Raw genomic sequence first — 27561 nt, forward strand, 5'->3', positions numbered from 1 at the left:
CCACAAAATTATGTAACTGTTTTTAAATCATTATTATTATTGTTCCAAATTGTTCTTAAATTGTTTAATTAAATTGTAATGATTACCATACTATGATTTCTTAAGATTGTGATCACTCGATGACACTATAAATTAGTTTAATTTCTCAGTATACTCTCAAGTTTAAACAAAGCTTGAGTCAATGCCGATTATAATTGTTTAATGTGCAAAATGTCAAAAAAAAAAAATCTTGAAAAAATGCCCATAAAACTTCCTCAGAGAGCAAAAAATCTTCTTCGAATTGCTTTTTTTTTGTCTGAGCAGCAGTCAAACACAAGAAGATATTCAGCTCACTATCATGTAAAAACAGAGAAAAGCAGCAAATCACAGTAAAAGCGAGGATAACTTGTGAATATCTGTCATCTTAGCTTGAGAAATGACTGATTGAGAAGTAATATATACTCTTAGTTCCTGATTAATTTGCTATAGATCGTTTCAGCTAAAGTATAACCAGCTCTGAAAACTGTCTCTGGAGTTATAAGCATTCCCCCTGATGGGCCTAAGATCCTATTTTATGGTTAGAAGTGAGGAATTTGTGACTATAGTGGTCTAGATTACATGATCACTGTGAGTGTGTGTGTGTGTGTGTGTGTGTGTGTGTGTGTGTGTGTGAGTGTGTGTGATATGGTGTCAGTATCTTCTTCATACAAGTCGTAGGCAACATTATCTCTCCCGCGGTCCGCTCTAGTTCTCACCCTCTGAGTGTGGATGGCGCTCTTGTACTCTCGGGCTACGCGGCTCGCCCATTTCCTCGCCTCCTTATCCAGGCTGTGCTCCTCGGCCGTCCCACTCTCTTTCTGCAGCTGCATCACCTAAAAAAAACAAAACACACACACACACACACACAAAAGAGAGGCACAGTCAGTGTAAAAGAAAGAAATAGAGAGAGACAAACAGAGCAAGATCAAATATTTAACCAGGATAAGAGAGATGCTGCTACTACGTGAGAGTTTACATTGACCTTTCATTGGGAGTCAGATTTGTTCCAGTCAGCTGTTGACATTTTAAAACAATGAAAACAAACTAAATGTCTTCCTTCTTTGAGCCTGACATTTTATGACTTTTCCTAAAGTGGCCCAGAATGAACAAAAAAATAGAAATATTTCAAAAATGATGTATTTTTTTGTGCAGCTGGGTCAGTGCTGATTGCTGGTTTTAATGGTTATAATGAAACCTACCCTTCAAATGTTTGTTTTATCCTATTACTTAATAGAAATACTGAAATGCTTTCAACATGAGGTCATAATGAAGTGTGACTGAAAGCATGGTGAACGGCACTAACTCATACATTACACCTTGAAAGGATTCGTTATTCTCTTAGTGGTAGGTTGGGAGATTTCAAAAAGGATGTGGCAACCAATTATTTCTTTCTTGAAACAGGATGTAGGACAACCTGAGTAGCACGGGTTGGGCGAGAGGGGGGTGGGTCAGGGAGGAAGTTATTATTTATTTATTTATCTTATTTTAATACATGTATTTATTTACTTATTTTTGTATATTTTTCTATTGTTTTTCAATTATTTACTTATTTGTTGGACACCTTTGTTACTTATATTACAAATAATGAAGCATTACATAAGCCAAAGATGGATGTGTTTTTGATATACTGTCTGCTTCACAATAAAAATATTTGAAATGATAATGAAGTGTGATTGTGAAGGGTAAGATATCTTTGGATGGGAAATACTTCAAAATTTTTATAAAGGGAATAAAGTGAAGGGACAGAATGTGAACAGTATGTAAGGGTTAATGTTTAATCGTGATATATTTCATGTCAGACATACTATTAAAAAAATAAAGAATATGAGGTCTCTTCAGACAAAGAGGTTACTTTTGTCTAAATAATACATCTCAGATAGAAACACAGCTAATCCTCTGTGAGAAGGGTGTCTTTAAAAACATAAAATTTTGCTTACTTGTCCTTTAGTTACGCTATGACCCACTGAACAACTTTAATAAGGCTATTGTGGGGTTTCCAAATTTGAGTTAGAGAACCACCATTGTAGAGTGATGATGTTTACCATTTCTGTTATTTCAATGTGGAAACTTCCTCTTTACACATTACACACCGCCCCAGTTAAAATAAAGTGTGTTGCCAGTACGTCACACACACACACACACACACACACACTCACACACACAGGCGTGGTGTTGAAACAGAGCATTTGTCTGTTCATTCAAGTACATTCTGCCTGCATCATTTAGTAGGTAAGCACTGCACATCATCATCCTAAAAAAAAAAACCCATTAGAAATACATTCATCTTACATTTAAGAACCCAAAGTCCCATAATGAAAAAAAAAGCTCAGCTCAGGTAGCTCTCAGTTATGTAAGAAAGAGGAAGAAAGAAAAACTGTGTTTACTTTGAGAAACATGGAGGAGAAAACAGCTTCACAGCTTCTCAGTCCATGAAAGTATGTTGGTGGGTCAAATGAAAACCTCACATCTCCAACATTTCAGGATTTAAGGGTGAAACAGCTTTAACCTATGATGGGTTCCTTAAATGTCTGGTGACTCAAATATGGTCTAAATGCATTCTTGTTAGCTTTTATAGGTGACTCATCTTGGTAAAAAGAGACGTATGATGCACATTCTGAGGTTTCTATTCTGGGGCTTCACTCAAATATCTTTGCATAATTCACAGTTTAAAAAGACTCCTTATTAATCTTATACTGGCTCTTTATGCAGCCCTTCAGTTCAGCCTCTGTCTGAAACAGGCTGTTTTAGCTCCCGTCTCTTTAAGGCCCCCACCCTCGCCCCTCCTGATGAGCCCACTCTGCTCTGATTGGCCTCTTTGGAGAGTATGTTAACCTCTGGCTCAGGGTCCTGCTCAAAAATGACATACCCAAAATGAATATAGTATATCTCTGCAACTACAAGGTCTATATGAGTAATCTTATATAGACTCATAATAAAGGACATATGTTGCTGAGTCAGAGTAAATGAAGATTTAACACAGCATAAATGAAAGATTTCATTTCCGCCTGACAAAAACATTTCTGAGTTATGCTGCTGTTGCCAAAAACAGAATCAAATTTATTGTCCTTATACAGGTTAGGAAATAAGAGACCTCTAGAAAACCGAAACACAACATCTGAACATTGTCTGTGCAGCAGAAGTCAGATTTTGCTTCTTTTTCCTGTTTTTGTACTGAACTTCCCCAATGATGTTACATTTTTATTATAAAGCCTGTCATGCATCATCTCTAACATGCATTGGTTCAAATAGCTCTTTCTTTATGTTGTCCTCAACCTACACTTGTTCTGTCTTATTATCAGCTCATCAGCACGAAAGTTTGAATGAATGATTGATTGAATCTGATCTGAAATGCACAAAAGGATAATATAAAACAACCTTAGAGAAAACAAAGCAATGAAAACTGAGGAACAGATGGACTTTTGCAGACATGTGCAAACAATCTGACATAATCAGGACAAGGATGATATTAAATAATAGCTTAAAAGAAAGAGAGAGGTTACGGCGAGGATAGGCGACAATTCAATGTTGTTTGTTGACTTTAGGCGATGGGTGTTCCCATCTTGGCTGTACTGTTGGCCGAGCACAAACTTTAACAGACCGATGCCTTAGTGTGGAGTTTTTTTCTGCACTGTACCCTGCATATTTATTGTTTTATACGTGCTGGTGCTCATATTTGTTGAACTTTTCAGAGTCAAAGATAGATTTTCCCCATGGGGACAATAAAGTATATATCTATCGATCTATCCATCTATTTTTGACTTGCGGGGAACATTTTTTTATATATAGCACCGGTCAGAACGTTTCAACACATCTTCCCACTCACTTGAAAAAGAACATATGTCCAAATTTTTTGACTGTGACTGTGTGTTCACCTCAAGTTTTGGACATTTGACAACGTTTAACACGTCATAACAGTCTAAAAATAACAGAAGAATAACAAAAAAAAGCTTATGTTATGTTCCCCTTTAGTAAAGATTATAACAAATACCTATAATGTGAGTTAAGAGGTTTCCACATGACATCAGTAGTGTGTGTGTGTGTGTGTGTGTGTGTGTAGAGGCTGGGGTGGGGTGGGGAAGGTCAGTGCACTCAGATGAGGCCCACTCACAATGCCTCCTTTTCACAGATGGGCCGTTCACAGGGCCCGGCCTACCTCCTGCCCCTCCCTCCCTCCCTCCCTCCCTCCTTCCCAGTTCAGCTCTATTCCTTTACCGGATCCCTCTGTCTGGTGCAAGTGGCATGGAGGAGAGGGAGGAGAGGGTGGAGAGGGTGGAGGGTAGAGGGAGGGGAAGGCTCTCTACCATTAATGTTTTCTTTAGGAACAGGCTGCTGCTTGTTTGACGTCCAATAAAAACAACGCAAGCGTTTGCAGTTTGAACAAATTGTCCAGTGTTGTCCGGCGGAGGGCCAACGCAAAGGAGGAGAGGACCGGCAGAGTCGGCTTAACTGACTAGTTAAAGCTAGAAAAGAAGTGTGTGTGTGTGTATGTGTGTATGTGTGTGTGTGTGTGTGTGTGTGTGTGTGTGTGTGTGTGTGTGTGTGTGTGTGTGTGTGTGTGTGAGACATGGACTTCAATGCACTACATCCACATACAGTAGCCATCAGTAACCCGCTGACAGATCTGCAGACAAGCGGTGACCCTGAAGTCTCATAATAAAATATTTTTGGACTCAAGTTGACATTTATTTACATTGCATAAGTTAGTAAACGGGAATAAAACTAAATATTTAGTCCTGCATACAGTTAGAGGTGGTAACATACCAGATTTATGAATATCATACATTTACTCATAATGTATTTACTGATGTTTGCTGATTTCTAAAATTGGAGTATATGTCTTATAGCTTGTCTTCATGCATGCTTGTTTTATTTATTTTATTTCATTTGATTTCATATTGCTGTTATTTGTATTCATGTTTTATGTCTTTTAATTCATTTTATTTGTATTTTATGCCTCTTGTGAACTGTTATATCATTTTATTTATTCTTCTGTAAAGCCCTTTGGCTCACTGTGGTAGTTTTAAAGTGCTTCACAAATAAAGTTGGATTGGATTGGATGTAAAGCAATTCATAAGTTGTGTTTTGACATGAGCTATTTAAATAAATCTTTACTTACTTACATTAATCTAAATATTTACCACATTTAAGAGCGGAAACACACAAAGTCCGGGAGATACTAAAGGCTTTGTGTGCAGGTGTGAAGGACAGATTGTGCTTTAACCACATTGTTCATCATGACTCAGGTGGGATTCGTAGTCGTGGGTAAGCTGTGATAAGACGAACATTTCATACATAAAACATCACTTTTATAGCCTGTTAAGTGTTGCTGCAATAACTGACTAAAACCAGATTTGAGAGATTGTGAGCTTTAAGAAGAGTTTTTTTTTTTACGTACTGGCAAGAGATGATGAAATAGCATCCAGGAAGACCAGTTTATGCAATAGATCTATTTATCTGAAGGCTTATCAGCAGCCTGAAACACTCCATCGCAGTTTATTATCCTTTCATAAGCCTGGAAGGTTTTTACAACGGCATCATTCCCCACTCTGTTACAGTTGCAAGGTAAACAGCTGAATTACTATCTATTCATTACAGTGTGAACTTGCATCTGCTTAATACGTCACTGCAGGATGTTGATGGATGACGGTGTTTTGTGTCGTGGCCTTTTTGTGTACTTCTTCTTAATTAAAATGGAGCTCTCTGTGTCTGAAGTTCATTGAGCCTGTACATTAGGCCTGTCATGATAACTACTTTTGTTAGATGATATATTGGCTCAGAAATAATCGCGATTAACGATATTTTTGGCATTTGAAGATCATTTCATACCACTGATATAAATGATAATATAACAGCGTAATAATGCAAAGGGTGACAGGGTGGATGGTGGGATTGGAGAGATGGTGCTATGCTTCTGTAAAAACACAGACTTGATGATGTTAATATTTACGTTATTGTATGATGAAGTCATTAACGTGATTATTATTGTGACAGGCCTACTGTACGTCTTTATTATTGCTTATTTGAGCAGAGACAATGCACAATAAATATACTGCACCAGAAATAACCATGAGCTAATTTGCATCTGTTGTTCCAGGGCTGGGACACCACAGCTCTGAACATGTAATAAAACATATATATATATAACCCATGACTTAAAACTGAATAAAAATACACAAAATGCATTATAATTAAAATTGACGGTCCATTAAATTACATTACTTATTTAAATTTTTAGGTGTAGACTTCTAGGAGTGTCCTTCTTTCAGACAAGCCATCAGCCACCCACAATAATTTAATATGACAGTTTTGCATGAAGTCATCATTTAGACTCTTTTTTAAATGGTTAAGCACGAAAATACACAGAGATAATCACCCTGTTTCCATTTCTTACTGTATGTGTCGTTTCTAATTTACAGTATATATATAGATTTTTATTTAACTGTTTCAAGTCATTGGGATCTTTTCTGTTCCTTAAAAAGTTGCATAAAAAGTGAATTTTCCCAGCGTATCTTTTCAATGCGTTAAAGTTAGAATGGACTAAAATAAATTGCTGATACTGTCTCTAATCCAAGCGGTTGTATTTATTATTTACTCCAGGCCGCCATCTGTTTCCCATATCATTGTTTACAGAGTCATGATGTCAGGAGATTATTTTTAGCCACACGAGAGCAAGAGAAGATTTGGCAACTGGTTTATAAAATGTGCGAGGGTGTTTTGAGGGTGAAGATATTGGTGGTAGAAAAGTTGAGTAGAAATAGTTTTTGATACTCTGAGTCACCGTGAGTGTTGTGAATCCAATTTAACATCTTCCTTAAAATGTACAGAGCATTTATGCAGCCAGAGGTGAGCAGACGTTGGATTTCTGTGGATGCAGATGTTCATTTAAAGTCTATTTTTATAGCGAGTGTGTTGTTTTTGATGCTTTGTTTTGTTAGTGTCTCGTACAATATAAAGAATGTAAAACACTTAAGCACACTGTGCAACTTTTAGCCAACTGGCTGTGATCACTGCCAAATGCATCTTCCTTCAAATGAATCTACTTCAAAGTTAAAATCTGGGGACCAAATGAAAGAGAAGAAAGAAAAAAACCCTGATAAGTTACTCAGATGCACTGCTGCTGTGTTGTCAGCAATAAAATTCTATTAATGATTTACCGTATCAGAGTCGCTGGGCTGGTACAGGAAGTCTGCGGCTTGCTGAAACATCGGGTTCTTCTGCACAAACAGCTGCTGATGAAACTCCTGCCGTACCTGTATAATGTGTATTTTAAGAGAGAAGATAAATACATATTAACAAAATAATATGATTAACTTTATTTGTATAGCATAAAGTAATGTTAAAAAAAGAAGGAGAAAAAAAGAAACGTTATTGTAATATAAGATGGAAAATATAAATAGTAATAATTTTAAAATAGAAAAATCAGTACATAGTAAAAGTAGCTAAATAATAGAGTATATAAATAATAAAAAAAAAAAAAAAAAAAAATTCAACATTTTAAAAGAAGTTCAGTATACATCAGTGTCAGAAAAGCTAATATAAGACTAAAGTGAAGAGGTGAGTTTTTAGCTTTATTTTAAAAATCAATGTTTAAACCCTTTCGTCTTCATACTTTTATAATTACTATTGAGAAAAAGAGACTGGGGCAATAGTTTAGCTACTTTATCATTGTAAGACGACATCATAAAACATTAACATCCTTATCAAGGCTAAGAACGTATCAGGTGACTGTAGTTTAACTTTATTTTGAAAATACTGCTAAAGAAACTTGCGATAATTCTCTTATCAGTTTTGTATTTCGTGACGTTTTTCCTTTTTTTGTGGTCTTGAATTTATCATATCACACAGTAACAGACGTTCAGTCGCAGCCACTCGACAGTGACTCTGATATTCTTCTGTTACGATTATCAGTAAAACTAAAAAGGACTTTCAGTTTGTCCAGATAACAAAGAAGAGATTTGTTTATAAGAAGTCCGTCGGGAGTGGCAAAGGAGACAAGGATGATAATACCGACCCAATTAAAATAAAAATATTATCTTAATCTACTTGCTCCTTTGATATTTAACATCTGAATGCTGTTATTGTTGCTCCCAAAAAGATCGAAAAAAACAAAAAGGGGAGAATGTATTCAGGTTTCCTCACATTTTTAAAAGCCGAAATGTAAAAAAGACCGCATAACACAGCTTAATGAAGTATTAAACATTCATAGGGAAGTTCATAGAGTCAGTATTTTTCCATTTGTCAGCATAAACCCGAAGAATGTTTCTTTTTCTAAATTAAAAAGTGACTTTATTAAGCGAGTGAAAGCGTGCGATTGTTCTCTTTTTCCTTGTTAGTGCAGTTGTGCATGAACAATAAAATACTTGCTCCACCTGCAATGCTTTCATCATTATGCACAAAATACAGGTTATCCAACAGAGCTACTGATCGTCTGTATCTGATGCTTCAACAACAGCAGGGACGCTCGGTTTAATGATCAGTTTCAGCACAGACAGAGGAGCAGAGGAGTCTGTTCACTAACTAGTCGGCTGCTGTTCAGTCTGATATCTGCTGACTGCTGCTAGCGAGGCTCAGCAGGTAGGAACAAACTGAGCAAAGCAGACTCTAGAAACTCTTTAATCCAGGCAGAGATGATGTTCAGTGGCTCGTAATTAAAGGAGAATTGAGCAAGATTTTCAGTCTGTCCTTTTCTTTCCCTGCTTCTACTGCTTCCCTTTGCTAATGATTTGATTGTATTGACAGAAATGCTCCTAGAGAGACGAGACGAGCTGAACAAACCAGACTGAACTGAAGGAGGCCGATGGCTCAGGAGTGTGTAACAGAGGAGCGCCGAGGTAACTAAAACCATTGAATTAATTAGCGGTCGGCTTCAGCTCCTTAAACATGCACAAAGATAATGAGTGATTGACCAAATATTTTCCATCATTGACTGAATTTTTTTAAACAATGACGGAAAAATCTGATTTTTTAAAAGATTATTTTTGGGGTATTCTTAGCCTTTATTTGTAAGCAGAGTAGTGGCATAGAGGCCGACAGGAAGCAGGGAGAAGGAGAGGGGAATCACCTGCAGCACAGGTCCCTGCAATTATGTGGCACGCGCTTTAAACACTCAACTACCTAAGCGCTCCTAGGGTGTTGTCGTTTTGACAGATTACACTGAGGGTGATCCACTGTAAGTCCAGCTGGTGGTGAGTGCACATATTAATTAGCTGTTATCTTCTCGTGTCTTTAGTCTCATGTGCATGACCTCATTTTTTAGTTGGCTTTAGCCGTCACTACAAACCATGAATGAATGTCAGGGCAGATGAGTGACTTAAGTTACTTTATAAAGCCCAATGATTGTGACGGTGTTGATAAACGAGGTTAAAAAAAAAAGAGGGAGTGATGCGGTGGAGGATGCAAACAACAACTGATAACGTGTCCAGAGCGGACTTGATGAATGTTCCAGCTGAGGCGGAGACTAAAATCAGTGAGGTGTCACATGACGGCTCACACAGTCAGACATGCAAACGTGTTCAATTTTGTGATTTGTGGAGGTAACTAAATCTTACAAAGGAGATTCCCTTCGGAGCAGTGGACAATGTACTCAACACATCTCGTTAACTGGGTGCTGACAGCGTGTTAAAGGGTGACAAACTGGATACTTTGGAGCGAGCCTGCCACCACGACGGGTCATCAAGATAACAGACAATGAGAAAGTCTAGTGCAACCACTGATGTGAAGCACTGGTGGTTCCTGCAGGTTTGGGGACTTACCTCATTTGAGCTGTTCAAGAGGTGGTTGAAGGTGTTGTGGACAGCCTGGCAAGTTTCCAGCTCAGTCTGACACAGTGAGACCAGGTAATCTTTTACCTGCTCGTAGATTTTGCCATCTAAGACCTGCAGACACAAAAAACACACATTTTTTAGAGTTTAGTGTACATTTCTATGTCGCACCATCCACCTGCCCATCTGAGTGTGTACTGTCTCTTTACCTTGATGCAGTCTGTAAGGTCTGTGTCATAATAGCGTTGCTGATGAGCGTTAGCGGCTGCTAGCGTGAGAAGGTAGTCATTCCTGGCGTGCGTGGCTTTGGAGTTGCACTCACTCCTCTTGGCTTTCAGCTGAAATGCAAATGTCCACACTGATGACTGCTGCACCAAAATATCCCAAAAATGAAGCTCCATGGTTGGATGTAAAAAACCTCATACCTTTACACTCGCCCTCTGCAGACTGGATCTGGACTGGAAGAGACTTAGCTTGGACCTGAAGGTGAGGAAAGACAAAAAAGACTTGTAATGTGATTTGTAATATTTAGTGTAGTTGTAGTTTTGCATATGAATGGACAATTTCTCTCAAAAAAGGTATTTTTATGGTCAACTGAGGGGAAAAAAAACCTTCAACGCTAGCAGGCTAGGTGTTCAACTACAGCTAAAAAACAACATAAATGGTTGAAAAGACAACAGGATGACAAGTTAGAGGAAAAAAACAATGAATGTATTGAGACAAACTAAAGAAACTGGAGAAAACTGACTATAACCCAGTCAGCTGATTTCTTAAAAAGTAATTTAAAAGAAAATCCTGGTTTAGGGGATTAAAGAAACCTGGTTTTCCCAGTTAGATTTCACCCTTTTTTTACCATGTATACATTTTTTTTACACAAACGGCAGAAGTAAACCCAGACAGTGTACTCTTTGACTAACAGTCAAACAAAAATCAAGTTGTGCTTCTAAAATAATGTCAGGAGGTTGCTGAGAAATGTGATTATCTGACCACATGCACGTATACACAAATGCAGACGTGCATCTGTAACCATGTGAACATGTTCTCTAATTACCCCCGTAACCTAGTTTCACTGAGTGATCTGGTTTCTCTGGTGTGTGTGTGTGTGTGTGTGTGTGTGTGTGTGTGTATACATGTTCTGACTGACATGAGAGCGAAAACACACAGAGGAAGTGCAGACAAAAAAAAAAAGTGTTGTTACTTAAAAAATGCATGTATATAAATATTTGTGGGTACATCAACACAGAGAGGAAGTCAGATAACTGATGCATACAGATCATAATGATAAAAGTAGCATCTGCTGTCTTTCTAATGAGCTATTTTCATTATTGATTACTGATTGACTTATCTGTTTGTGACTGCTTTTTATTAAATCACATATTTCACAGTGCACTGTAACTTCTTATTCTCCTGTTTTTATCTGTCTTACTCTATTTTAGATTAATTCTATTACCAATTAAACACTTGCAATGGTATTTAAATGTCCTTTTTATTTTGCCATGTGTTGTTTTGATATCTTTTCTTTCATTTTATGTTTTATGTAAAGCACTTTGAAATGCCTTGTTGTTTAAATGTGCTTTACAAATACATGTCCCTCTCCTTTCATTGATTAATCTACCAATTATTTTCTTCATTAATCTTTTGTTAGATGAAAAATAATTAAAAACTCAATTAAAACATCCAAAATCTCTAGATGACATCTTCAAAGTTAATAGTTAATACATTCAGTTTATTGTCCAAATCCAGCAAATCTTCACGCTTGATGGGCTGTAACTTGAAGAAATGACTGAAACTAAAATAATCAGCAACAGCAGTCCAGCTCCTGAACTCTGACCCCTCCCTGTCCCAAACATCATTGCCCCTCAACTGACTGAACGCACATAGCACACAGCACTTTACCATGAAGCACAGCATACTTTGACTGTGACGGTCACTGAAAATACATATAATTACGTTGCTGATATTCTGTTTTTCCTTTTTTAATGATGCTGCTCCTCATGCCTTTTAAACTGCCCCTCTGGGACAAATAAAGTGTTTAAAGAAAAAAAAACTATTTCAAATGACTCAAACTGAGTAAACATCTAATTGTTGCACCCCTTGTTATTAATATAATGCATTTGCTCTTTGATCTTCTGTGATTTGTTTTACAGTCCGATGTAAAAATGTGGAGGCAGTGAAAGATAAACCTGACCTACAAACACATTTTCCCCTTAGCTCATAAACCTGTGAATGAACATCAGCATGATATATAACAAAAGGTAGAGGTAGAGAGTCATTTGGATCATACTTGGCATCCAGCTCTGCCTTCTCTCTGACAGCCTGTGCCATTGTCTCAGCCTCCTGGTACTTCTTCCTGCTCTTGGTCAGATCCTTCACCGAATCCTGCAGCTCGGCTTGGACCACCGTCAGCTGTTCGATACACTAGAGGACACACACACACACAAACGCACGCACAGAGGAAATAAGACACAATTTACATCTATGTAAATAATTATTCCTGCTATGTGCCGCCTAAAAACATGCAAATGCTCCCTTTAAGCGTGTCTACAGAACATGTGGAGCTGAAGTAGCGTCACAACGACGTGTGTTATACAGGAGGTACAATGGCATCTCTGAAAAGGTGAGAGGGAACAAGAGCAGCATTGTAGGCTCGGAGCAGTGAAACGTGGACAGCGGTAACCACAGACCAGCGCCGGTTATGTTTCAGCGCTGAGTCGGAGCAGTTTCAGACTTTATGGTCAGGGAATGAACCTCCAGACGTGCAGAGAGCAAAGGACTGCACTGACTTCTGCCCTCAGTTGGCAGTTGTGTGTTTATTGCTTTTTATCAGTTTTACACAGGTTGTTACACAAAGTCCTCCAAAGACAAAGAACATGTTTATTTTTAATAGTTTAATGTGTCATATATTTATGCTTGACTATTGTTTTTATTGTGTTTTTGGGTATGATATTCTGTTCACTTTACTTTACTTTTGCTTTGAAGCACCTTGTAACTTCAGTTTGGAGAGGTGCTTTAAAAATAAAACTACTATGCATAATTATTACCATTATGTAAGAGTATAAGGTCCCTTTCACACTTATTTTATGCATCTCATTCATATCTGATGCAATTAAAATCCAGGTGCAGTTTATTACACTTTTGTTTACACATTGGCTCATATAGTCACTGCCCACTTCATTCAGTAGACCTGTGCAATCTAATTCAACCCAATACAACAGCGCTCCCATAAATTGTACTTTTCTGGAAGTTTGTACGTTACATACATACACATACAGTGAGTCTATATGTGACTTTATTAGCCACAGCCAAAACCTAGTTGCTTAATCAGCTTAAAAGGGGAACTACACTGAATAACACTGCTACCTCCCTTTTTCGCTACTCCTCCCTTAACTTATATATAACTTGTAAACAAGTAACCCAAATTCATTTACAACTAAAGGATTCACCCAGTGTCAAAAAATAAGTACAAGCCAACTTATTAACATGCCCCCCCCTCCTCATCCATATACCTCTTTTTTTTGTATTTTGAACTGATTTATATTTGCACTCTAGTTTTAACTCCATATCCACACATTCACAGATTGAGAGATATATTCTTCTTCTTTAGATTAAAAATATGAAAGTCAGATAAATTAAATTCTTCTAAAATGTTGGTTATATGTAGTCGGAGCTGCATTTACCTTCCTCAGCTGCTGCTCCTTGTGCATTCGGGCCGTTTTCGCCGGATCTGCAACCTGGACTTTGTAGTTATCGCAGGTGCTGATTCTGGACTGGGTGACCTGGACCGTGCCCTCCAAATAGGCCCTCCACACACAGTACATGTTCCTGAGTCAAACAGTAATGGTTATTAAGATGAGCAATTCAAAATATTTGTAAAGAATTGTATTTTTGTTGCTTTTATGTCATTTAAGTTTACATTTGCACCATTATGTTTAACCAATAGTAAGACTGAATGCTCCTGAAAATGTCAAATGGTGTAACCACAAATGAAAGACACATATTAAACATTTTATCCACCTACAGTGTATTTAAGTGGACTTATACTAATAATTACCATAATTTTACTTATAGTTAGAACAATTGTACTATTGATATGGTGTTTTATTGAGAATTTTTAAGGTTACACCATTTAGACATTTTAGCCATAATCCTCTAATATATTCTCTCAAAATGGATTAAAACAGAAATTTGATGCTGGGTCCACAAAAAAAGAATGTGTACAAGTTATTCAAACATTTATTTTCAAATTTTAACCCCTTTAAGTTTGACTAAACCACATGGACACAAAAACTTTTTTTTTTTCTTCTTTTTCCAATTATATAGAATTTCGGTGACAAAAAGGCAACCACGCGGTCACACTGTAGATTACCTGTGATCTGCTTGTTCTTCTGAGAGGTTGTCCGGCCATTCCCGCTTTAGATACTGATTCGCCAACTTCTGGAGGGCCTGCAAAAAGAGACAAAAGAGAGATGACCTTTCACCTTTTGACATCGACACACATTTCCCGTGTCTCCCATGTCTCCTCTTCACATGGGACACGCTTGGAAGACTTGTGACCCCTCCTGACCCTGTCCTATAAACCACAGAGGAGCAGCCAGAGCGAAAAATATATAGACGAGAGGCGCGAGGAGGAGACGCAAATACAAACTAATTAAAAATGTAGTTGAAATGATCTCAATGTGAACTCATTCACTCACCTGCCTAGTTTAGAGTTTGGCTTACTTGCTGGGTTTTTAATGCTGACGTAGACTCTTTTTTTTTTAAGAAGAAGAAAAATGTAATTTATTTAGCCCACATTCACCCCTGATGATATATTAGGTTCTTGCACCTCGGCCAATGGTGAGGTTAACCTTTGAAGAACCAAAATAGTGAGGCAGAGCAAACAGAAGGAGAAACAAACAAAAAAAAAAAGGAGTAAGGGAGGATATCTTTGCCGTGTCTCGCTGTATGTAAAAGAAATGTACTTCTGCTATAACCAGAATAAACTGATAGAGAAATAAAAAAGCTGTAATATTTTTAGCATTGTGCAGACTGTGACGCTTTTTGAGTGCAGAGACATTAAAGTGACCGCAGCCGCAGCTAATTAGCTCAATTTTCTGTCGATGTTCTGTCCTCGCTGGAAATCATCGCCATAATTCTTTGGTTAAAAACCACAATGAACAAAACAATAAACTAACTTAACACGCTGCCAAACTTGGGGTGCAGAGTTTGACAGATGTGAGAGTGCACCACGCAGGGAGGGGCCTCATAAATATACACTGTTATGGTGCATTATGGGAATTGTTGGATCCAGTGTTTTTGGAGTTTGACCCATATTAGGGATTAAAAATTAGGATATTTCTGCCTTTGCTGCCACTTTTTCACCATTTAAAAAAAATCTGATATAACTAAATACTTAGTTTCCCTTTAAGGTATTGACGTACGGCACAAATTAGCATATTTAAAGTTGGGCATGAAAGATATAAACATTTCTGTCTATTGTCATTGAGGCATCTTTTACGATTGTTTGTGCTATAAAAGGTTAAAGAGGACAGGGACTGTATCTCCATAAAGTCTGTCCTGTGAGGCGTTCAAGTGCTGTGGCTCAAATCTCGTACTTCCATACTTCTACTTAATATATTGTGCGTTCATACTGAGAAGTTTGGTAAAATGCAGTACACGAGTACCCCGATGGATTTTGCACTCAAAACGGTCAAAATGTTGAGTGCGTAGCCATGGATACCAGTACCAATCCAAGTACCTGTAGAGTAATACTGATACCAATGGAGTACTTCATTGGATACCCATCATGTGAATAGAAGCATTAAATTGTATATGCCAACACACCACACTCCACTTCTAAATGATTAGATTTTTTTACACAAATTCATTTTGAAATTATTATGAGTTATCGCACGTCGCTTTAAATCAAAGAAGGCTTGTGTTGTTTGACTGTGTCCTTACAAATAGTCATATTTTCTATCTCTGGGTGCAAAGAGGATCGATTGCAGGTATCGTTTGACGGGAGACATTTCGATACTACTTGGTATTGATTTATTTCGGTCAATACTTTAAAAAAGGTACCGAGTACCGATACCCAGGCTACGTAGCAGAAGGGGAGGGGCCACTATTCAAACTGGAAGTGGTGGCCGAAGACGTCGTAACTATGGTGAACATTGCTGCATTATACAAATGTAAATTATACATGTAATTTTTGCACTAAGCACCACTATACTGTTGTGTCAAGAATGAAAAAAGGAAGTACAGCTTTCACTTTTAGAGTGGGTGTGGAGATAATTTGCACTTTGTTTAAGATGTTAGTTATTCCACAGGTTATACTTTCAATAGGAGTATAACATGAGAGAATTATCCATTTACTTTTACCTCTTTATTTAGAGAATCACAGGACATAAATTGACTCTTAGGGGAGCAAACTTTGACCTGATTAACAGATGAGTCTTTATTTTATTTAATGGCTTTCCACTTCATGTTACCACCAATTTAAAATAAAAAACAAACCGTTTTTACATATTTTTTGTGCCCTTAATTGACCGATTTGTGCTTAAGACCCCCCAAAAAAGTGCCCATGAAGGAAATGAGACCATCTATCCTTCCTCTGTTCAAGCCTGAAAAGACGAGCCCTGTTCTGCAGTCCTGAGGCGGGCATGGTCCACGCGGCTCTCAACACGTTGGTCTTGGTGATCTCGTTGCCAAAGCCTCAAAAGCCGCTACAAACCCGTCCATTGTGGGGATTCAGATAGAGAGAGGGAATCGCCAACTGAGCTAGCCCTAGCGGACATGCCTGAATAGTGTGATGGGAACAAACAAGAGGGGTTTGGAGGAGGAGGAGGAGGACGGCAGAGGAAGAGCCACACAGAGGAGGACATTTTATCACTCTGTGTGATTTGAATAGCAATCGGCTAATGGCTAAAGCAGCTTGCAGGTGTAAGAGACCCAGAAAAAAGGCGCGTAAAGAGAAGAGATTTTTTTTTTTTTAATTTAAAAAAACAGAGAGAACGAGGAGGAGGGAGGGGGGGTGTAACCAAAGGGAATGAAGTGTTCCTGACCCACTTTGATTCATCCATTGGCAGCGGGTGTCTAATTGATCACAGAACGAACAGACAGCACAGAGACAGAAAGTACCCAATGAAGACATTTACTTCATTTCAATTATCATCGTCATCCATTCATCATTTTGTCCATATCATGTCGGAAAATTGGGAAAAACACCCGTAAACTTTTTCCCAGACCATGTTGTGTTTTATCCAGCCGACAGATATTAACATTTTTTAATATTGTGCACTATTATACTGTGTGGCATATAATCTGAATGACAAATAAACTCTATTTTAATCTATATAAAACAAATAACAGCTTTTCTGTCAAGTGAATACTCTAAAAGATGAGCATTTTAAAAACACAATTATTTTATGTGTGTATTTTGCTGCATTGTGAAGCACTTTGTAACTTGCTCTCTATAAATAAAGTGTATTATTATTATTATTACAGTAAAATGATCTTTATCAAGTTGATCAGACTACAGTAAAACACACATAAATATGTTTGGTAATCTCCAGAGATCATCAGATATCTTTGCACCAAACTTCCTGTGGAGTTCAACATGTTTGTGTAACACTGGAGGAGAGAACTGACTTTCTGATGAAATCTGCCTTTCCAAAAAAAAAAAGAAAGGTACAACTTGGGCATGCATATCCAATAAAACACACATGCACGGGGTTACAAAACCCGGCCTGCGTGCTGGTCTTAACCCTCCCTTCACTGGAAACCAACATCACTCAGTCTGACTCTTCTTTTATACATTAACTCTGCTTTTTTATGTTTGACCAGTCCAAAATGTAGGTGATTGAAAGTGTAACACAAATGCATGAGTGAGACATGATTACTTAAATAATATCTGAATAAATATATAAGTAAAATTGTCTCATCAAGGATCAATATTGATTGAAGATGCTGTTTGTACTGGACTACAAAAGCTGTATTTATTATGAACTGTAATAGTTTGAGTTGTAATTTATGACTTTTAACCAAAAGAATGAAGAGTGAGCGTATCACTCCAGTTTCAGCTTCACTTCATTGACTTCAGGTATCTCTTAGAGCAGATTTTAAGCTTCTTTTACTCGTTTTTTAAAGATCTAAATGGTTTTTGGGGACCGGCCTACATGGGTCTGACTCTCTGTCATTTCACAATCCTTCACAAACTCTCAGATCATCTACTGCTCAGTTTTTAAATACATATAATTATGTCGATAGATAAATAGACAGAGCAGCTTTCTTTAATTATGCTCCAAAAATGATGGATTACTCTACCTAAAACTATAAAGAGACAGACAGCAAAAAAATTTATTTATTTAATCTGGCTTTCAATTAGCTTGAACAGGTTTATTTTAACAGGAGAAGCTTTTATTCTCCTGTTTTTAATCTGTTTTACTCTATTTTAGCTTCATTATATTTCAAATTTAATACTTTTCATCTTATTTAAATGACTTTTTATGATGCCATGTGCTGCTTTTACATCCTGTCTTGATGCATTTAATGTTTTATGTAAAGCACTTTGAGTTTATTTGTATGTTTTCTGCTGTTTTATTGCATTAAAGCACTTTGAGCTACATCCCTTGTATGAAAGGTGCTCTATAATTCAAGTTTATTATTATTAATATTATTAATATTGATCAAAATAAAGACGATTGAATGCTGATCCTATCAATATGTTATACTGTGTAAACACAAAGAGCGACAGTCCACAAAACACTCAGGAAGCAGCTTCTCATTCCTCATATTTTTGACCACTGCTTTCTCCTCCACCGGCTTTGTGTGTGATTAATTAACATTCATTTAGTGAGTATTGTGGAAACAGGTCAAAGTTTAATTTGGCTGTTGTTGAGTTTGTGTGCTCTCTGCGCTCAGCCAGAGATCAGTTGTGAGCTGTTTAATTGCACATTGGGTGATACATTTTTTTTCTCTTTCATTCATGTCATAGCAATAAATTAGGCCACTAAATTTAATAGTTTTTAAAAAGGACCTTTCATATTTTAATTAAGTAAGTTGTGAGACATCTGTGCTTAGGGATGAGCAATCATTTAGACTGATAAAGCAATTGTGATATGATTTTATTATTCTCATTCTCATTGAAAAACATATTAAAGATGATTATGGTGTGATTTTTGCAGAGATCTGTAGAATATAGAATATAAAGTATAGGTCAGGACATTTCTACAGCACCAAAATACTTCACTGCGCTTCCTGTGATCGATCACACGAGCTCTAATCTGTGTCAAAGTCAGTAGATTACACACCAGATTCATATTAAAATCAGTATTACATATCTTCAGTCTCTTTTTTTAAACCTAGTTTTAGTCAAGCTTTCTTTAAACTTTATCTCTTTTATATCATCTTACGTTTTCTTCTGTCTTTTTAATCTATTTTAACATATTAAAATCATCATTGCACACCTTCTACTGCTGTATATTAATAAAACTTCATTTTATTAGCATCATCATTATCATTATTCTACAAGTCTTATCTTCTTATTAATTTTATTCATGTTTTTTGTTGTCACGTAGTTTTAGTCGAGCTTTTATTTTCTTATTTATTTAAATATCTAAATATTTTAATCAACTGTATTTTCTCTTGCATCCATTAGTCTCAATTTTTTGTCTTTGAATTTGTTCTTTGCTTTTATTCTCTCATCATTTTTATTCCTTTTCTTTATGTTGTCACTAGCCTTTGATTGATTGATTGATTGATTGATTGATTGATTGATTGATCAGATGGGACTCGGTATTAGCAGACTCAGTAATAAAAGGACATCTCTACTTATTGTACTTCCTTTTTCTACTGACCCTGAAAATACGCCAACATTGCTGATAACTACACACACTTGCTATTTTAAATCATCTAAGCAGCCAACCAATCAATAATTAGTCCAGGAGGACGTGAAGCATCAAAAATAAAAGAAAGGAACCCAAACATTCAGGGATCAGTATAATAATCTCACAGTTCTCCCTTGAGCTTCTTCTCTTCTGTGCAGACTTCAATCTCTTTTCCTCGGTCAGAGACGATGTGAATCTTTTATGTGAGGTGACGCGATATCATGAGATGGAGCCGAGGAATATGAATAATGTACAAACAGGTATCAGAGATTTTCACACAGGCGTCCTTTCCTCCATTTTTAGCTCTTGTCTTGACTGGAGAGTAACACTTTTAACCCTTACATACTGTCCATACTCTGACCCATCCTAAGCATTCCTTTATAATTACTGCCTACACCACATTTTGAACCACAAATGTATGTTTTCTTTACATTTGAAACTATTATGTTATCTAAAATGAGAACATAAACTGCCATAATTATTTCTGATTTTTCAAAATATTTCCATTTGTGGACATTCAAGGTCACTATAGGAAAAGTCATAACATTTCAGGCTTAAAGAACGTAATTTATGTGGCTTTCAAATGTCAAAATGGGTCAAATTTTACCGGGACAGTATGTAAGGGTTAAATCTACGTTGACCCGTTTTGACAAATGAAAACTGTAAAAAACACCACAAATGTCTTTTACCCTGAAAGGTGATGACTTTCCTAAGGCGGCCCAAAATACACTTATATACTTTAAAATGTTATACTTAGTCCTGGGTCAAATTTGACCCTTATCTATTGACATGGCTTTTTAGTTATACAATATATTATACAATATATATATATATTATTATACAATAAACCCCACAGCTCCATAAAGTTCTTGTAATATTCAGTTTAAATAAAATACATTTAAATAATTATTGCTATGTTATATTTTCATGTCTTCGATAAAACAGGACATGATATTGTGTGATAGTAGGTGTTTTTTCTCCAAAAACAAGTGGTGTAAAACCTAAAAAATACACTCTCTCTGCTCTCTGAAACATTAATCAAGGTTTAATCACATTTAATGATCAGTCAGATCGACTATTGATGCTTTCTAAACAAATCAAAATTTGGTATAGACACATTTTATGAGGTGATTCTTACTACGAGGGTGTAGAATATGAACAGTCTATAAGGGTTAAATAATGTAATGTACTCAACTTGGCTCATCTCACAACTACAGGCACTTTGGTAAACAGACTAACTACAGACGTGCCCCCTCTCCTCTCCTCTCTCTCTTCACAGCGGTGCTGGACATTCCTCACAGGGCCACAAAAACCAGAACAGAGCCAACCGAGAGAGAGAGAGAGAGAGAGAGACGGGGTGTTTCAGACAGTCGATTGATGTCTTCAGGAAGCTGCGGGCAAAAACAACAACACGACGACGAGGAAACCGGGCCAGCAGATCAACAACTGGAAGTCGTTTCTGGCTGAATCCAAAAGTCCCACCTTCCATAAAACTTGCAGAGTTCAAATCGTACGTAGCGTGACGTCATGTCAAGTCAAGCGAGGGCAAAGGGCCAAAATGTGGAGGACTGCTGCTTTTACTCTCAACTAATGTGCTCACAATGCTCACTAAGAGTTTCCTTTTAAGTGAACTGAGAAACATTTTTAATATTAAATTCATGTTAAATCTTCAACTGAGATCCTTCACACTGCAGACAGACACAAAACCAACCTTTGCTCATCTAGTTTATCACATTATAATAAAGTTATTAAAGTTATAAGTCTATCATTCTGTTTGTATATTATACTTCCCTACATCAATTCATTTAAAGTAAATATTGTACATAGTCTATTATTATTATACTACTTATTATTGTTTTTTAGTACTGATAATAATAATAAAAGCTATTTTAAAAGCCAAAAACGTGTATCAGCTGCACACTAATCTTTTGAAGAAGTTGAAATATTTCCATTTGTGTTTATTCTGAGTCACATTAGGAGAGGTCATCAAATGATTTAGGGAGTTTTTAAAGCTCTTAAATGTAAAAATGGGTCAGATTTGACCCTGAACAGTATGTAAGTTAAATTATTATTATTATTTTCCTTTTGCATCATCATTTTAAAGCTTACTGATGCAGGATTATGGCTAATTTTCTGAAAGAAGTCTGCACAAACTCTCTCCTCATCTCCCGGTCTTGATGAAATGCTGATTTGAACAGGCTCATCAGCGCTTGCAGGAAACGAGCCCGCAAAGTCCACAAGTGCAGTGAAGTCCGGACATTTACAATCAGCCTCTCTCTCTCTTTCTCTGTTGTGGTGTTTCTTTCTATGGCGAGTTACCATAATGAGATATCTGACCACATGAGTGCTACGAGCTTTCTTAGGACCACATCCTCAAACCCCCGAAATGTCATATGGTGTCTTTAAAAGACAATGTTGTAAAGAAGAAGAAGAAGAAAAAAATACAGCGACTGTATTTTTAGTAACGCAAATGACAAGGCAGAGTAGTGATGATGTTTAACGAGCATCAGATGCACCGTGAGAAAGAAGACGGGAGATTTACTTACCTGGGCGTAGTCCCTCTCTACTGCCGCCCTCTTTTGACTGAAAGTCCTGGAGAAGAGAAGAAGAAGAAGAAGAAGGGTGGATGAATAAAGGATGAGATAAAGAACAATTTATCTATGAATCTCAGAAATTAAAATACATGTTTTAGTTTCGCCACAGTTTCTTGGGAGGAGGAATATATTTGTTTGCTTTGCTGAAAATTAGACGAGAAGATGAATCCGCAACATTTTAGTGAATGAAAGCTAAAAATACCCCAAATATTCTCTGGTTTCAATTTCTCAAATGTGAGAATTTGCTGTTTTTCGTGGTCACATGTGACAGTAATTTAAAAATCTAGATTTTTTTTGGCCAAAACAAGCAAACTGAAGACTGTGAATTCAATTTTTCCCCCTATGTTTTAATCGACTAAATCTGATGCGTACCCATTTCATTTGACTTTTACTCAACATGTTTTTCCATTAGAGCCGTCTCTCACCAATGTGTTTGTGCAATCTGAGTTTTATAAAGTGTAAATGATGGTATGGTATGTGTCTCAGCCTGTTTGCTGGGTGGTAACATGCAGGGTATCTGCACATTTTTAAGTACAAATTTAATGACTTTTAAAACATTTTTAAAACTTCTTTTCAAGTTTTTTAAGGTAGTACTCAATGATAATGTAAAAGCAGGATTTTACTGTTGTAGTGGGTTGAAATGGAGCTCATTTATAAAGGAAGTAATGATTAGTTCCATTATAGTTCCAACTGCCGATTATTTTCTTACTTTAATTAATAAGTTGATTGGTTGGTTTATGTAAAATAATGATAAATAACAAACTGAACAAATATCATTGAGCTCAAATCAAACACCTTAACTCCTACAATTCAAGACATTTTAAAACTAAATTTAAGACATTTTAAGACATTTAAAGGATCCGCTGGGATCCTGACTGCATGTTGTAACATTTCCCCCTTTATGAAAACCTTGTACCATTTTATTTGAGATTAAAAATGTCTCTGCTTTGATTTCAAAATGACTAATCAATTATAATAACTGTTCTCATTATCTGTCCAAAACATGAGTACACAGAACAAGTACACTAAATTTTGGCTGGACTTGTGACTGAGTGATGAAGTTACACCACTGGTTGTTGCACATAGTCAAATTAAATTCATTTTCATTTGATTTTAATTTTCACAGCTTGTCATAAATCATTGCCTTTACTTTCAAGGGGTAAAAGCCAATGATCAAAGTAATACTATAAATATTAACACCTTCACAGGTTATAATACCTCTAGCTTTGACCACACCCTTATGTCTTTCTTCTTCTTCCTGCCAGCTGCCTGCCTCTTCCTGTGGTACTTAACCTGGATATTTCTAATAACACACTGCGACAGACGTCCACACCGAGCACTGAGAGATGAGAGATGAGTGATGCTTCCTAAAAACACTCATGTTCAATGTACATCCAGGAGGAGCGATTACAGGAGGCTAGTTTTAAACATTTGGAAGCATTTCAGTCACTTTTTGAGTCACCAATGCTGTAAAATGTAAAACGTAAAATGTGTAACAGTTTCTAACTTTAACCAACCTGAACATAAACATAAAAAAGTTTAATATTGTTGTAGTTACTATTAAAAGGAAAAGGAAAGTTGGAAACCTTCCTTGAGAATTAACAGGAATTAACTGGAAATTTTAAAAAATTGCATGTTAGCCTATGTTAGAATAGCACGTGTAGAAACCAGAGGATAGAGAAGATTAAGGGGGAACATTTTTACATTTTATATTTTTAATATGACTTTTATTTTGTAGGGGAAGAACGCTCCTTTTATTTTACATTCATGTTTTTGTCGTTCAATGAAAGAATTGATTAAAAAGTTTTGATCACCATTATATCAGTCACCATGTAGTTTTAATTAAATGTTTATATACAGTTGATACAGTTTGTAGAAATCATCCCAAATGTCCACTTCATTCCTGTTAATTCCCATAATTCCCCAGTGCCCCCTCCCCTTAGCAACCCTAGTCTTTTTTCCTCCGTATGTTCACAAGATGGTAAAATAGTAAATCTGTGAGGGAGTTTTATTGCTTAATGTTTTAAATAGCTGGAATTTTTTGGCTTTTATTCATGACTACAAATACAAAAAAGAAAAAAAAAAAGTTTAATGTTGCTGAGGAATGTGTAACAGTTGTTTCTGGGGCTGATTTACAACCACAGCAACAACAAAAAGCTTAATAATGACATCTCAAAGTTGGACATCCACTACAAAAAAAAAAAGAAAAAAGGGAAGAACAGAAGAGAGGTCAGCGCCCTGGGAAAAAAACGTGACTGCAGCAAAAAAAAAAAAAAAAAAAAAAAAACATCATTATGTCATTAAACATGTCAAGACTCGGTTGCCATGCTCCACCCCGACTCCTCTAAACAATCTGGCTTTACTTCCTTGGAGAGCTTTCCTCTCTTCCTTCCCCCCCTCTTGTTCTCTCTCTCTCTCTCCTCTTTTCCCTCTCTTCCACTGCTGCCCCCCCCCCCCCCTTCTCTTCACTTCCTGTCATTTTCCCAAACAGAGCTTTTTTTTTTTTGCTGACATCCAGATGCAATTTCCAGTCTGCTGAATCATTTCTCGTAGTCCAGGATCTGGAGGATTTTTTTTTTTCCTTTTCACATTGTCGTCTGGCAGAGTCGTGTTACAGAAGCCTCCCACGACGAGCGATTTTTTTTTGGGGGGGGGGGGCAGTCAGAAAACATCTGGCAGCTCTCTATGACCTTAAACTTCCAGCTGTTTTGGAGGTTCAGAGAGCTCTGCTGCCACCGACCACAGACAGGAAGTGGGGAGCCAGTAGGCTGTCAAGTCAACCCGACACTAAAAGGCTGAAAACACAACCACAACCTCTGGCTTTTCAACCTTTTTTAAAAAATGCCTACGCTTCTTGAACAAAGTGCTGTCTGTGTTTTTCTATGATTAGAGCTATAAAACCTCACCAATTATCATACACTAACTTTTAAATAGTTTATAATTATCTTTACAGTTTTTTTAAATTCTATTTTAAGCTCCTGACAATTAAAACGCACACTAGCTGAGGAAGACATATATGTATTAAAACACTAAACTGCTTTTATTTAAACTTATGGCAGGGTTGGGAAGGTTACTTTGGAAATGTAATGGGTTACAGATTACTAGTTACTTTATTTAAAATGTAATAAATTAAATTACTTAATCAAAGTAATGTTCAGTTGTTAGGGTGTAAGTGTACCCACTAAGCACCAAAATCTAAGTTCAGCTGTTTTTCATGGATACTAAATTTATTAATTGGTTCATGTAGATTTTAAAATATAAAATAAAGATATTTGATGAGAAAAGGCAAAAATTTGGCATGAGCTTAATTGTTACTGTGACACAATTTAAGCCCATGTGTGCTCCACATAAGCCCACATCATGATTTATGTACAAAATATATAAAAATATTGATTTCAAATAATTAAAAACAGCAATAAATGTATTCAGTAACAAAATCTTAAAGGTGTGACTTCAGATGTAACCCTATTTACTTTAAAGGCCGTTACATGTAACTAGTTACTCCCCAATGCTGACGATCGATTAGTCTATCAATTACTACTCGACTAATCGATTTGGTCTTTTTATATGTCAGAAAGTGATCGATGGCTGACGTCCTCACCTCAGGTCTTCCAGCAGGTCACACTCTGCCTGGTGTTTGATGTGTAATCTGCTCATCTGCTCCGCATGAGTGTGTTTCAGCTCCTGGGTAACCCGGACCTGGATGGATAGAAGAGGAGGAGGAAGAGAGGAGAAGAGGAGGAAGAGAGGAGAAGAGGATTGGAGAAACGATGTGTTATTAAAAAAGGAGAGTCTCTTTTCTCTATTTAAAAAAAAAAAAAACCCATGGAGGTGTTGATGAGCACGAGTCCTGCAGGTGTACTTATGATAATCATGATGATGATGATGATGATGATGATGATGATTACCACTCTAGAGGACGGGCGCTGCTGATTCAGTGAAAATGAGCTGAACTCGTTATCCAGGTGATAGTCAGTCCCTCTGGGGTTTTTAATTGGCCGTTAGATAAATCATGCAGTTGTGCAGCGTCCAGGTCTTATTACTGATAACTGGGAGGGTTGTTTTCCTTCTTTATTTCTATCATGAGCTATAATAAACTGTAATAACACTTAAGTTAGATTTAAAAAGGATATTTAAAATGTAAGATTATTAACAAATATAAAACTGAGGCTTAAATATTATCATATATATGACTTTTTTAATGGATTTTGATATGAGAATGAACCTTTTAGGGATATATAACCATGCACATATAGAAAGAAGAACGTTTTTGGGGGGTTTCTATGTCACTGTTTCTAAGGGAGATGAAAAAACACAAGGACATATTATTATTTACATGTGTATTTAAGTTAAATGTGTCTAAAATAACTTTAAAAAACTAACCTAAACTAATAATCACACATAAAAAGAAGGATTTAAGTAATAAAAGTTGTGGATTTTATCTCCAGAATTTAAAAAATCTATTTTTAATGCCAAATAAATCAACTTCTTGCTCATAAAAATCAAGATACCTGTTGCTCATCATCATTTTAGGGGTTACTTTAAGCGATTTTTATAGTTGTATGTATGATATATTGATCGCAACCATGATAATACTTGTACTAGCTCTATTGCTGGTGTTATTGTTCATGGAAACAATACATTCAATACTTTATAACTTCCCTGTCTGTGGCACTCAGCCCTCAAATATATTCATTTAAATAGTTTATAGCTTCAATGTGCAAATCAGTTGCTGCTATTTTTGTCTTATGTGATCATAAACTGAGTATTTTTAGCTTTTGAACTGCTTGATGACGAGTTTTCTGATGTTTTATCGACCAAAAAACAGCAGCAGATGAATAAATATTAGTTTTTGTTGTCATCATTAAGTTAAACTTAACTTTAACTAACTAACTAACTTGACTTTAAAGTGTACAATAACACAAGATAGAAAGAGAATGATATACTGTGGTTTGCTTTGGTTTGAATCTGTTAAATAAAACAACATAATAACAAACCAAGACCATTATTTGAAGGAATAGTGGTAGATTTAATGGCCACAGCCAGATAGAAACCAATTAACATCAGAAATATAACGATTAATAAAAGTGTAACATTTAACAAAGTCCTAAACTTCAGTTTTAAACATTTCTTCTATATGATTTTCTTCTAATCACCAAATTAATTAAATCTGCAAAATTACACTCTGAAAAATTCACACTCTCTCATTAAAAGTAGTTAAAAGTTACACTCAATAATATTAAAAAGGGAATATTTCACTTCTTTCGTGGCTTCACAGTATGTTATTAGACCAAGATTAACTCATTTATTCATTTTAAACTT

The 27561-nt window shown here is 36.4% G+C and overlaps 1 protein-coding gene across 1 annotated transcript in view; it reads right to left on the reverse strand.

Moving 5' to 3' along the window:
- LOC128371569 (F-BAR and double SH3 domains protein 2-like) overlaps window positions 1-27561 on the reverse strand; it is a 37844-nt gene that overhangs the window by 8420 nt on the left and 1863 nt on the right. The window contains exons 2-11 of the mRNA XM_053331922.1: window positions 25841-25938; window positions 22192-22237; window positions 14146-14222; window positions 13457-13601; window positions 12064-12197; window positions 10205-10259; window positions 9989-10117; window positions 9771-9893; window positions 7173-7268; window positions 735-851 (exon numbers count right to left, since the gene is read on the reverse strand). Of these exons, the coding sequence (XP_053187897.1) occupies window positions 735-851; window positions 7173-7268; window positions 9771-9893; window positions 9989-10117; window positions 10205-10259; window positions 12064-12197; window positions 13457-13601; window positions 14146-14222; window positions 22192-22237; window positions 25841-25938 (1020 nt within the window). The remainder of the gene's footprint in view (window positions 1-734; window positions 852-7172; window positions 7269-9770; window positions 9894-9988; window positions 10118-10204; window positions 10260-12063; window positions 12198-13456; window positions 13602-14145; window positions 14223-22191; window positions 22238-25840; window positions 25939-27561) is intronic.

Source organism: Scomber japonicus, chromosome 13 (genome assembly GCF_027409825.1).
Source record: "Scomber japonicus isolate fScoJap1 chromosome 13, fScoJap1.pri, whole genome shotgun sequence".
Taxonomy (NCBI): Eukaryota; Metazoa; Chordata; class Actinopteri; order Scombriformes; family Scombridae; genus Scomber; species Scomber japonicus.